This window comes from Nansenia antarctica (assembly GCF_963989245.1).
Source record: "Nansenia antarctica genome assembly, chromosome: 6".
Taxonomy (NCBI): Eukaryota; Metazoa; Chordata; class Actinopteri; order Argentiniformes; family Microstomatidae; genus Nansenia; species Nansenia antarctica.
In genome coordinates, this window is record NC_137676.1 from 53,213,848 (window position 1) to 53,226,903 (window position 13,056).

At 45.9% G+C, this 13,056-nt stretch overlaps 1 protein-coding gene across 1 annotated transcript in view; it reads right to left on the bottom strand.

The window, feature by feature from the left end:
* Positions 1–9,279, bottom strand: part of lef1 (lymphoid enhancer-binding factor 1) — a gene marked incomplete at both ends in the record, with an annotated part of 39,223 nt that extends 29,944 nt beyond the window's left edge. Inside the window, 3 exons of the mRNA XM_080533399.1 lie at positions 4,950–5,077; positions 6,988–7,054; positions 9,082–9,279. Coding sequence (XP_080389525.1) covers positions 4,950–5,077; positions 6,988–7,054; positions 9,082–9,279 — 393 coding nt within the window. The remainder of the gene's footprint in view (positions 1–4,949; positions 5,078–6,987; positions 7,055–9,081) is intronic.
* Between the last annotated feature and the right edge of the window lie 3,777 nt (positions 9,280–13,056).

A 13,056-nucleotide genomic window follows, 5' to 3' on the forward strand; every position in this document is an offset into this window, starting at 1 on the left:
GGGGGGGGGTATGATCCGATTCGCCGAGCTCTACTTAACGAGATGAAAAAGCGTTGATAAGGGGAGACCGTAAACCACATGGAACCGTCATTAACCGCGGCGGAGGAGCATATGGAACAAATGTGTCACGAGTCGCATGCGGGCTTGGATGTCAATGGGACTGTTTATAAAGCATTAAGGGCTGAGCGCCACTTCAAAGGCTTTGGGGAGGGAACGGGAGCGTTTGCTCCCCCCGTTCTGTGTGAGGTCTCAAGTCCCATACACGCGCGTGCGCGCAAGGCAGGCACACACGCACACACACAGCGTGCAGACACACGCAGAGGCACACACACACACCCACCCACCCTGCTGTTTTGTCAGACCTGCATAGCAGATGACGTTCAGCTTGGAATATCACAGAGGAACTCATGCATTGTTATTATGCCTCCACGTTTTTTATGCGGCCTGCCGAAAAAATGTTTAGTCACAAATGAGGCGGTGTATCGTACCGTGTGTTTTACGGCCCGGTGCGTAGCCGTACGGAGCGGGCGGTGAGCTCACGCTGCGCCCGTCATATGGCGTCCAGCTGGTTTTGTAACAGAGCCGCTACGTTCAATTCGGCGGCGGAGAGGAGCTGCACACTCGAGCCCCCACTGGATAAAGAACTACACGTGGCGCCGCGCGCCGCCACTGCTGCCAGTGCGTTTGGACGAGGTGGGCTGCTGGGAAATGGAGTGTCTTGTCTTTTTTTTTTCTAACAGGGAGAGGGGGGGGGGGAAGAGAGGAGGGTAGAGGAGAGGAAGGGTTGGGGAGAGGAGAGAGGAGGAGAGGAAGGGAAAGGGAGAAAAGAGGGAGAGAGGGAGAGAGGGAGAGAGAAGAGGTGCGAGCAGGCCAAATCCCTTTAGGTAAGCCTGGGTTAGTGATTCCACGCCGCGCAGTCGCACGGCTAGGAGATCCGTCACGTTCCCCCACATCAAAGGGAGAGGCGGCTCCCCCCACGGCTCCCTCTCACACCACCCGCGACCCGCCACCGAGGGGACGGCAGGGGGGGGACGGCAGGGGAGGGACGGGGCCGAAATATGTCGAGTTCTTTTAGCTCCTTAGAAGAAGAAAAAAAAAACTTGAGCTTAAATCAGCTACAGCGATTCCATCTCGCCAGGCTGCCGACTTAAGAGACCCCCCGAGAGTGTGAATGTGCAGTTGGAGGTCATCGACTCTCTCCCGGAGCGCGGCCCAATCGAGTTAGTCGTCGGGCTCCGCGTCCAAAACATCTCGGCTTACGGTATTAGCGTGTTTGGACGAGCTCCGTTTAGCGGTTTTTACGATCATCAAATTGGGATTTGGTTTCACGAGGGGAAAAACGGGACGGTGTCGTTTCGGAAGGTTGCGACGCGAGTCTGGGGGAGGCGAGAGGGGCATTGTGGTGGCCCCCTCGCTGTTTCCCTTCAAATGCCGCCCACCCCTACACACAGACACACACACACACCCCCACCCACATCCCTGCGGGGTCACCATTTGTTGCAGGTTGTGAGCAGCTCCAATATTCCTCCTCCATCAACTCCATATGTGCAGTCAAGGGAACACAGAAAAAGCTCTTTAGAAGAGAGAGAGAGAGACAGAGAGAGAGAGAGAGACAGAGAGAGAGAGAGAGACAGAGAGAGAGAGAGAGCCATACACTAATTCCCAGATTCTATCTAGAGTTGTAAAGGGCCTTTTTTTTTCTTTTTCAGCACCCCCTCCACGTCTAAAACGTGGAGATTCTTCACAAAAGACGTAATGGAGGACAGAGAGAAGAGAAGAAGAGGAGATCTGTACCCTGCTGCCCCGCGGCTAACAGAGTTGGTCATATTACACACGCAGAGGCATCTGAAATAATCCAATACGCAACAACACAATACCTCCCACGACCCCACTGGTGGGAGACTCTGAACACATGCTCGCATGTGTACGTCGCACGCACACTCACTCACGCACGCACGCAGCGACTCTGCTAAAACGACACGGAAGACAAATGAATAAGTATACTGTTGAATCCAGTCTCCTTGTGGTTAAACAGGAACAAGTCTCAATGGCAGATGTGTCCTTTCATGTGGTGCCTCTATCAGAGCAAACCACAGAAACCAAGAGCCAAATGCTAGTCCTCAGCTGCTCTCCTCCCTCCCTCCCTCCCTCCCTCCCTCTCTCTCTCTCTCTTCAACCACCCAATCTCCTCCTCTCCAAACCTGGACAACCCTTTCCCATACATCAATCGTTATCACAAAAAACTTTATTGAATCATCTACAAACGGATAACTTGACCTCGTGTCCCTATAGTGAAACACGAACCCTTACGTTGGACCGAACCGCTCCAAACCAAGGCCATATCCTCTGTTCGGCGGCGCTAGCGCTCCTCGGAGCTAGCTGGCGCGCTCGCTAGCAGCCCCGAAAAATCTGCTGACAATCAGCATCTCCCACCAGCCCCATCACTGGCCTGCAGGCCTGCACAGGAATGTCATGGCCAATGGAAATCAATCTAGACTGTGTGTGTGTGTGTGTGTGTGTGTACCATGAAAGAACACGCCTTTGATCTCAGTGTAAACTGATCCCAGGCCTACAGATACTGCGGCCGCGGTGGCAAACCAACTCACCAACCAACCCAACCGGCCGACCAATCAACCAACCAACCAACCGACCAACCGACCAACCAACCAACCAACCAACCCACGTTGGTCCTGCAGCATATTTCCATCCAATGAGAGACAGAGAGAGAGAGAGAGAATCTCATGTGTTCCATGACTCCACCGGGCTCCTTTCATTGGATAAGTGAGAGAATGCATCTATAAAGCGACTACCGTTTTATTGAAGACAGGGCAAGGAAGGGGAACGCCGAAACAAAACCAGCCACAATGAATGAGACCAAATGAAAGTGGGTCTTTAAAGCGTCTTGGCAGGGAGAGACCGACCGGCCTGGCTAATTCGTCTGCGTCGAGGAATAATTTCCGACATTTAAAAAATAAGGTTCGCCTCGCTTGTAGACGCCCCCCCCCCCCGCCCCCCATTCTGGTCCCTTCAGAAGTTAGCGATTTCCATATGAGGCTTAACGCGATTAAATGCATCAGAAAAAAAATGGCCATAAAACATATTTATGATCAGAGGCATCATACATTCCGCAAACGTTGAGTCAACAATGTAGTCTAAACATTGGATAAGTGAAGTGAGTTCCCCCGCCCCCCTCACTGAAATTAAATTAGAAAGCTTTCCGTGTCATACAATTATCCAGCCATACAGGGGCAAGGAGGGTACAAATGCAATCATAACATCCTTCGGTGATAGAATTGCGCACACACACACACACACACACACACACACACACACACACACACACACACAGTATGTGCCCTTCCTTTGTGTAGACGCACATCTGCCTCAGCAACCAGATTCATACAAATCATTACAGAGACTTGAAACCATTCAATTTCACTGCTGACGAAACAACCTCAGACACACTGGCAGAGGTAAGCCCGCCTTTGGTCCTTGAACAATGCATGACGTGTGTGTGTGTGTGTGCGTGTGTGTGTCCATGCTAGAAGGGTGCAGGGACAGGCTTTGGGAGGCACCGAGCCATGGCCCAGACAGACTGGGTGTCTTCTCCAGCACACACACCATCCCCCCCCCCCCCCCTCTACACTCACACACACACACACACCAAACAGGATTAGGGGGGACAGCTGCTAGCGTGCCCTGCTTTTTGTGTGACTGTCTCACTGGGACATTTGCACACGGGACAGACAAGATACAGAGACACAGGAAGTCGCCAGTGGAGACAGCCCTGCAGTCGGCCTGAAATGAATACCGTTAGATGTCCATAAACATGGTGACACACAGCCCACCAACCCTCAACGTTTCCGCAAAGTCCTCCTGAAAGATAGGGGGTTGGTTCGAGTTGGTGTAGGGCCTGACCCAGTCATGTTGGGGGGGGGGGTAATAGGAGGGCTTACTGTCGCTATGCAGACACACGTCACTTAAGATTTGAACAAGATGAGAAACAATATACGCGGCCGCGGCTAATCTGCTGGAAAGTATAGGAGGCATTTTGGGATCGTGGATCACGTCATGGTCGCCTAGAGGACGGAGCACAACACCGTGTGAAAACAAACATGACCACCATAGAGGAGGTGACATACGGGTCATATGTATACACAGCTGTATCTACTGGGTACAAGTGTTAACTGTAAGCTGCTGATGGTGTCTGCTTAAATGACCGTATCATTTTTTATTTTTTTATTTTTTTTAAGGCAATAAGACTCTCACACACCGTTCTGGAGCTGAAAGACGACTCGTTGGCTAGATACTGTAGGACAGGCGAGGCTGGTGGAGGTAGAAATCGGAGGACGATTTCTACCTCCACCAGTCTCCCTCTGCTCTAGAAACCTTTGGCCATAAACATCAGGTTCCACTGAGTAAGTAGGCAGCCATAGGTGCTTAAAGCGTTAGGCCTCAAATCCTGTCCACAGTGTTTTGTGTCCGGTATTACCCAGTACATCTTCAATGGACCTTGTAAGAGACTCTACTACCCCCCCTGCACTGTTTCTACTGAGACACCTACTTCTCCCCTGTACTGTGTCTCTTAAGACATTGACTACCCCCACCCTGTACTGTTTCTCCTGTGTCAAAAAAGGAATTCTTCCTTCTTCTAGCACGACGACTGCCAATGGCCCCCAGGAACTGAGAAATGGATGACTTTTTCCTGCTATGACGGGTGAATAGACGAATGACTTACTACAAATGTATTGATTGTAAATCGCTTTCGAATAAGGCGTCTGCTAAATGCCCAAAAATGTAAATGTAATCCTAGTTGGATCGACAGTAAAGAAGTGGACACCCCTATAGAGGAAGCCCCAAGTAAACACAATGTGGATCTGGACGAAGGACAGAGCAGGAGGAGGAGGAGGAGGAGGAGGGGGAGGAGGAGATTATTGTTGTTTACTCACCGTTCTGGGCATGGGCGGCGACAGGGACCCGTTGCTCATATAGGAGTCGTTGTTCATGTTGGTCATCATGATGTAGCCAGGGTAACCTTGGTAGGGGTGGCCCTTGCCGTACATGTCCTGGTGCTTCCCTGGAACACGGGTTCGAGAGGAGAGGAGATGGAGGGGGGGGGGAGAGACAGGTCATGTTATATTACTATCACGGTCCCACATCGTACCGATTAAGAACCTACCGTTCTTCAAAAGCAGCGTTTTAAAAACAAACAGGGAGAGAGAGAGAGACATCACGGAGGTGGGCATGCGAGCTTCGATCGGTAACATAACCGCTCGGAGACAACTTGAGAACCTTCACATTTTTAACGTTTAACATTACAGGGAAAATTCAAGGGAGTGACACAAACACAGAGGACCGTAAGGGCCTGCAAACCCCCGCTTTTTATCACTCGGGGTCAGAGGCGTACATACACGTGCCTGGGCAAATTGACCCCCCCCAACCCCCGCCCCCCCGCCCTCCACACCACCGAGTGATCGTCCATGCTCAACCACCTGACAAGTGGGATCCGATGGAGGACACAATTAAACAGCGCACCGCCTCTATTGACGCCGTTAATGATATCGCTGTCGATGGCTTTGACCCGCGGTCCCGCCCGGGCCACGGCCTTTTGTGCGCTCCCCTTTTCTTCCCCTTCTTGGAGAGGAGGTCGTATTATGCAGCAGAACAATGGACTCCCTCTGTGCCAATTAGCGCCAATTAGGAGGAACATACAGCCTGTGTCAAAACAAGGGACGCCCGCCCCCCCCCCCCCCCCGACTGCTTCTCCACGCCTTTGACCTAAGTGGGGGCCTTTTTGGTTCTTTATTCCAGAGGGCGTCCGCCCCCCCCCCCCCCCCCACCCTCCACCCTCCGCCCCCCGTGCCTGAAAAGAAAGATGGCAAGCAGTGGTGGGTCTTGGAGGCGGTTTGGTGCATGCTGGGTAGAGCAGCAGGGGAGGGGGGTTGATTGAGTGTGTGTGTGTGTGTGTGTGTGTGTCTGTATGTGTGTAAGTCAGATTGGAGCAATGTGAGTGTGTGTGTGTGTGTGTGTGTGTGTGTGTGTGTGTGTGTGTGAGAGGGGGGTGTGTGTGTGTAAGTCAGATTGGAGCATTGTGTGTGTGTGTGTGTGTGTGTGTGCATTGCAGGAGATTGATGGCTATATGGGTTTGTTGTGTAGAGAGGGGAGTGTGTGGGTAGCGGGGTCTATTCAGGGCCTGTAGGAGGGACAAAGGAGAGACACACTCCAAGACTCCAATCATGATCTGCAGCACCGGGGTCCAAACACAACGGCCCGGCCACACAAAGACTCACCCTAACCCAGGGCAGAAGCAACATGTTGTACTTGACAATATCGCCAGTGTGTGTGTGTGTGAGTCTGTGTGTGTGTGTGTGTGTGTGTGTGTGTGTGTGTGTGTGTGTGTGTGTGTGTGTGTGTGTGTGTGTGTGTGTGTAGACCGAGTGAATCTTGAGTGTCAGTGCTGGTACCAGAAGGGCACATGCCAGTCATTTCAGGTCTTCAAACAAAAAAATCTCACAACAACAAGCCCAAAGAAAATATTTCACATTTTTAAAAAGGAAACATTTCAGGTCTTTTTTTATTCCATCTAATTTGTGGTTTTACCTGGACCCCCGGTGAGGCAGGTAACAGGTACGGTTGTGGCCATGAGGGGATTTCGTTCCCTGATTCCCTGACTAGAAAGGGTCCACAGATTATCTATGCAAACTGGGGTCAGATAAGAAAAGGGCCTAGAAGTGTGACCGATCCTTTCTGAACGGGGAGATGGAGGGGGTGGAGCTCTCTCTCCTCACTTTATATACTCCTCATCCCTTTTTAATATTTATATTTATTTTTATGATTTTTATCATATTATGATGCCTCTAGAAATTAATTTCAATATCTCGAGGAGTTGTTTTTCCCAGAGATACTGTCTTGACTATGTGGTCCGTACAGAGTTGCTGAATTATAGAAACATGCTGATTGAAGAATCTTTGGTTGCCAGTCACTTACCATCGTCTGAATGGTCTCTGTGTTTTTCGTGGTACGCATCCTGGGGTATTTGGGACTGTCTAGTGCCCTGAGAGAGAAGACAGAAATGGGGTTAATATTGTAAACACACACACACGCGCGCGCATACATAAACAAATGCACACACACTGCTATGGTGTGTAGCATCCCTCTGCTTGTCAGCAAGAGCACGCACGCACACACGCACGCACACACACACACGCACGCACACCCTCAGTGTATTACGGAGAGAGGTGATGGAACGGTCTGTACCAAACCCTCAAAGACCCACTTAATTAACCACCATATCCTTAAGGAGCTTACAAATTAACTTGTTTTCGATACCGTGCAGCACATCCGCTCTCCTTTTTCCTCAGCCAATTTAAGCGAGCTCCAAATTCAGACAAAATTATAATATTCCTCACCACAAGCAATAAGTTCTCCCTAAAAAAAATAATCTCATCAAATTATTAACTCATTAAATCATCTCATAAGAGACCGTATGCGGTTTTCCAAAAATATTATGAACCCCAAACACCCCCCATTTCCCTTCTCGTCTTGAATCAGAATTGTTAAAAAAAATAAAATAAAGAAAAAAGACCTATTTTTCTGGGTTGAGTTCCCTGAGGCTGGCTTGAAGCAGAGTCAAGGAACTTTACTGGATTCCCAATTAACATTCTGCCTGCGTCTTATTTACCTCAGTGACGGTGGGAAGCTGTACTATATTTGTTCCACACTGACCCAGTTCAGGAGGAACACCAATTCCATTAACATTGCTTAATGACAAACCACACAGCTAACTGTAGGGACGGTTACCTTGGAACACACCATCTACAGCCACAACTTCAAGTTCAATAACAGTTCATGTAGTCAATTTAAATAAGAAGGCAGATCAGGAAAAATACTATTTCACTCAAAGCACCGATGGGGGGATTTCTGTGACATTGTAGGGGTTTGTAGATGTGGATTTCTGTGACATTGTAGGGGTTTGTAGATGTGGATTTCTGTGACATTGTAGGGGTTTGTAGATGTGGATCTTTGTTCTACCATTCAATGATAATGAAAACAAATCAGGCAGTTTCATCTATCAAACAGCAGTGTCCATCATCACCACTGCAGCCATTGAATGGGGGAATATTGTTATGCATATCTGTACTAATCATCAATTCCTTTGAACCTTGATTTCTTTCTTTCTTTTTTTATTTTCTTTTTTTACATTTATTTTAATTTCCACACCATATTGTCTCTGAAAATTAAAGCACTCCTCTACTCCCCCAAAATTGTAAAGAGCATCTTTATCTGCTGTGAACATGACGTCTCTGTAGAGCAGCTGAACAGGACAATACTGCCAGGTATTATTTGTTGTTAGAGGAAATTAAGCCACATTTTCCAATGAGCAAAAATATGTTTTATATAAAATATACATTTCCTCTGTCAAAAAGCCCTTTGAATTCCATATTCATACACATTAGGCTCTTTAAAAAAAGAATATTTCCAGATAAACCTAAATTACTAATATCACTTATACATTATCTTTACCAGCTTTATTATCAACATATCATAATTCTAATAAATCAATAGGCCTAATTAAATAATTCATTTAACATCATTTAAATGTGATGTAGAAAACATGTTTATTTTAAATAGCAAAAAGCTATCCCATCACAAAATATACAGAAATGGATAACAATATTGGCTCATATGAAATAGTTGTGTTGTACATGACCGGAGCAGCTTTGAGGCCACGTGCAGCAGGTCTATTTATGAGCCTGTGTTTACATCTGATCACTGCAGTGTAAACAGCAGAACATGGCCATTGTTTATGATTAAATATACAACTAATAATAACAATAATAATGAATAGGCCTCCTGCATAATTGTTTGCAGAAATAGCGACGACCCAACATCGTGGTTTAACAGCAGCTGTATCTCAGTATTAATAATATATAGAGGAAGACACCTGAGCTGCAGGTAAATAGTATTTTATTAGTCCAGATTAATACATCTAGGCCTACTGTGTTTGATGGACATGTGGGATTAAAAAGCTTGCAGTCTGACAGTATAGATTTTCCAAAAAACAAAGAAACAAATACTTACATCATGACTGTTGTGGTTTGGACTTGTCTCTGACTCGTTTACTAAAGACGACTTGATATCTGCCAAATCTCCTTCTTCCTCTGAGTGACTCAGTTCAGCGAATATTTGCTCTTTCTCTTCTCCCTCGTCTTTGAAGGGAATCATCTCGTCCGTGGCGCAAAGCTCCGGATCGCCGCCACCACCCGCTAACTGTGGCATTTTGATTGACTCAAAGCTCCCGGCAGCACTGTCCAAACTGGGAAAACTACCGAAATCCCCCAAAATGAAACCGGAAAACGCTCCTGGAAGCCGAGCTACAACCTCGCACTGGAAGCGCTGCGGGAGGAAGCGGCGTGGTAACACGCTGGTTGTGTTTTGGGCTCAAAGCAACAAGGGAGCGCGTTGTTTTGGCGTTTTTTTACCCCCCAAAGTATTATGGATTCTTACAACGATTCAGAATCTAAATACCCAAATGTCAAAGATGTTATCGGCTAAAACGGATGCTTAGTGCACGCTCGGACCGCGGCACTTGCCAGTTTGGCCCTTTTGAGATGTCAGAAGTTAAAGCCTCATCACTGGAGGAGACAGATGCCTTCAGATCTGGCACAGGAGGAGGACGCGCCGGGGAGCTCCGTGGACAGTCCGCTCAAAAACAATAAACAACGTGCATAGGCCTATACAGCAAACAAGTGGTGCTTATATTTCCTCGTTCAGTGGTCCTGTGAAATTGAAATTCGGTGTCCTTTCGTGAGGTGGAAAAAAAAAGAGGAAAATTTGATTTCAAAATGCTGTCTGTGAATATCTCGTGCAGGCTGGGTTCGCCACAAGTAGCAAACTGTGTATGTGTTCCCCCACTCAATCAAACAATATGGAAGTATGTATCCCTCTTACACCTAAAACACATATTTTCAACTGAATAACGGCGGAATCAAAAGTCATAAAACTATAAAAAACGATGAAGGAATGCGATGTCGAAGCGCCGTAGTAGAGCCGACTTCCAAACTGGAGCACCGCTCCGTGAGTAATGTAGAGACGGTGTATGTGTGTTAGTCATGTAGCTCTCTCCTCCCCCCTCTTTTCTCTCTCTCTCTCTCTCTCTCTCTCTCTCTCTCTCTCTCTCTCTCTCTCTCACCTCCCCCTCTCTCTCTCTCTCTCTCCTCTCTCTCTCTCTCCCCTCTCTCTCTCTGCTCCCTTCCTCAGTGACTGGGAGGATAGAGATGAAAGCAGAGCCGACGCCGTGATTGACACCACACCGATTGACACTCCTGAGAGAGGCGAGGAGTAGAAAGATTTACCCACCGCTCACAACAAATGGGTAGACAGGGAAAGGGGTGATGAAGCTGACACCTATGCATAGACAGACCCTCTAACTACTAGGATGTAAAAAAAAAAAAAAAAAAATCAAGGAGATTGGGAATGTTGAAGTTTGGCTGCTCCGATTCATACGTGTATGCGTAAATGTAGGGTGCACGTGTATATTGTTTATGTACTGTATTATTATTTTTTAGGTAAATTCACTGAGGAGCAAATGAATAACATAAACACACTTTATATCCATCAACCCGATGCTTATTGATAGGATTTAATCCGCGAGTACACACAGCACCCATGCGTCACGCACTAAAGCGTTGTTGCGGTGTTGTTGTTCAATAAACAATAGTCACAAAGTTTGTTGCTGGAGGGGACATATATTAAACAGCTATCTCTAAATGTTATTGGAAGGTATTATAAAGTATTTAAACAAACCAACTGTGTATCCTTATATATTGCTTTCCAATCAAATGGAAGGAGTGAGCAGGCGTGCCTAATTGATAGAAAAGCGGCTAATTTGGGTAAATTGGGGTCCATTGTTGTCTGATGTTCTTCCAATTACTTGTTGGTGTGAGCTCAGTCTAATCTTTAAGATTAGGCCGATTATGATAAGACATTTTAAAGCAATAATTTGAATGCTTACTTTGATATTTATAATTCGTCCATTTCTATTACATATTTTCAATTGAAACAAAAATACTAACACTTTTATTGTCCATCTGAAACAATAAAAGCTTTGTCTATCGAGGAGGCCTATAGTCATGAAGACGACTTGTTGTTTTGTTTATTATAGTATAGCTGACATCGATGACATCGATATGATCTTACTTTGCAGTCGAGTTACATGCATCTTGAGATAGTTTTTTATTATCACATCTGAGAAACGAATTGAAAATAGAAACAGATTTACTGCAGAACATTTATATTCGTTGTGATCCTTATGGTATATTACAAATACGGCACTGTTCAAATGGAAAGTTACATGCCTATGCGATCGTTGTAAAAACGTTCTTATTTTTGGGGTGTTTTGGGCAGTAGCCTATCTTTTATAAAAACACTATTCACAGTTCAATGAATAGCAAGTAAATATATATATGGGGGTTCCTTCCAGTCGGAAATGTTTCATGAAAACAACAAAAAAATAAGAAAAACACGAAGTAGTGTGTTTCTGTGGCTCGCTGTGGAGAGATTGCGTGAGAATAAGTTGGGAGTAGGAGGCAGATCTTTATAAAGCACGGAGGTGGGGTTAGCGGGCGGAGCCGCGGCTGCCTTTCATCTCCTGGCGGCTGGCTCTTTCATCCCCGGTCTCCCCCCTCGCTCTCCTTCGCCTTTGTATGACTAAATTTGGTATGAGTGTGGAGTCGGGCCAACATTTCCACGTGTGCGTTCATCCCAGCTGAGAGAGAAGGAGAGGGTTCTCTTCCGGGTAAGGAGACAGCGAAAAAGATCAAAGGCTTTGGATTTGGAACCGAGTGTGGATTCAAAAGAGCCGAGACTGGCCGCATTCCAGAGTATAGCGGAAAGCTGAGCCACACACACACACACACACACACACACACGCGCGCATCCAGTTAATTAGAAAGATTTCACACAGACAGAGCTGAATACAACCAAACCTTTCATTAAAAATCCTCAAACATTTTATTTCTTGTTTTCAAGACTGTGAATTTTCCATGTGTTACAAGGTATCATTTTTTGGCCCTTCTCATACTCAGCACTCCTTAGAAATTGCCGGTTCTATTTAATTATATATTTTTAAAAAGCCCTCTAATTGTATTAGCTCGTCTAAAAAAGTTCCCCCCAGTTCAAACTAAAAATATGAATATCCTCATCCACCCGCAGTGAATCTCTGCCAATAAAAATGGCATAGGAATATTTATTTATTTTATTTTATGGAATGCCATATGCATGTTTGTTTTTTCGAACGAGCTTTTACCTCGTCGTTTATTTATTCTGCTACTCTGCCTAAGACACACAAAATGTCACATTTAGATCAAACAAAAAAATAATGAGCATTATCATTGAGGCCTCAATGCACTCAAATACTCAACAAAATGGACCGAAATGAGCTGATATCAAAGCTGCTTGTTTGAAAACACATAACAACGTTCTTCTTATTCCTTCCTTATTATGTTCTAGAACAAAACCTTTTCCCCAAAGATCATTTAATTATTGCACACAATTATTTTTTTCTGCATAGTGGAAGTTCATTGGTCCCAATTATGTCTATATATATTTGTGTATAAAATAATAAAGAACTGGGAGGAAATTAAGATAAATTACCCTCAATATTATCAGTGATGTCGGTATCGCATTGGACTGGACATTTCTGGGCCTCGAGCCAAAAACAACTTCTGATTGGTTTAGAGGAGAGACGATAATTTGAGAAAGATCCACTTGATATAAGAATCCTTCTCTGTACAGCATGACCCTGCCTGGGCTATATGCAGAGGCCAGCGTCCTCTGACAGTCTGAGGCTCATACAGCATGTCACTAATAGAGCAACATTACGTATTTTGGGCCAAAATAGTTGTGTACTGATATGCTTAAACCTCTCGAATTGATTTTTTTGCTTAAAATGTTGCATTTTGACTGGAGGGTATCTAAGTGCAGACTGAATTAAGAATTGAGAGATTCTTCAGATCTATAGTCTGAAGAAAATATACTCCCACCTAAACAAACAAC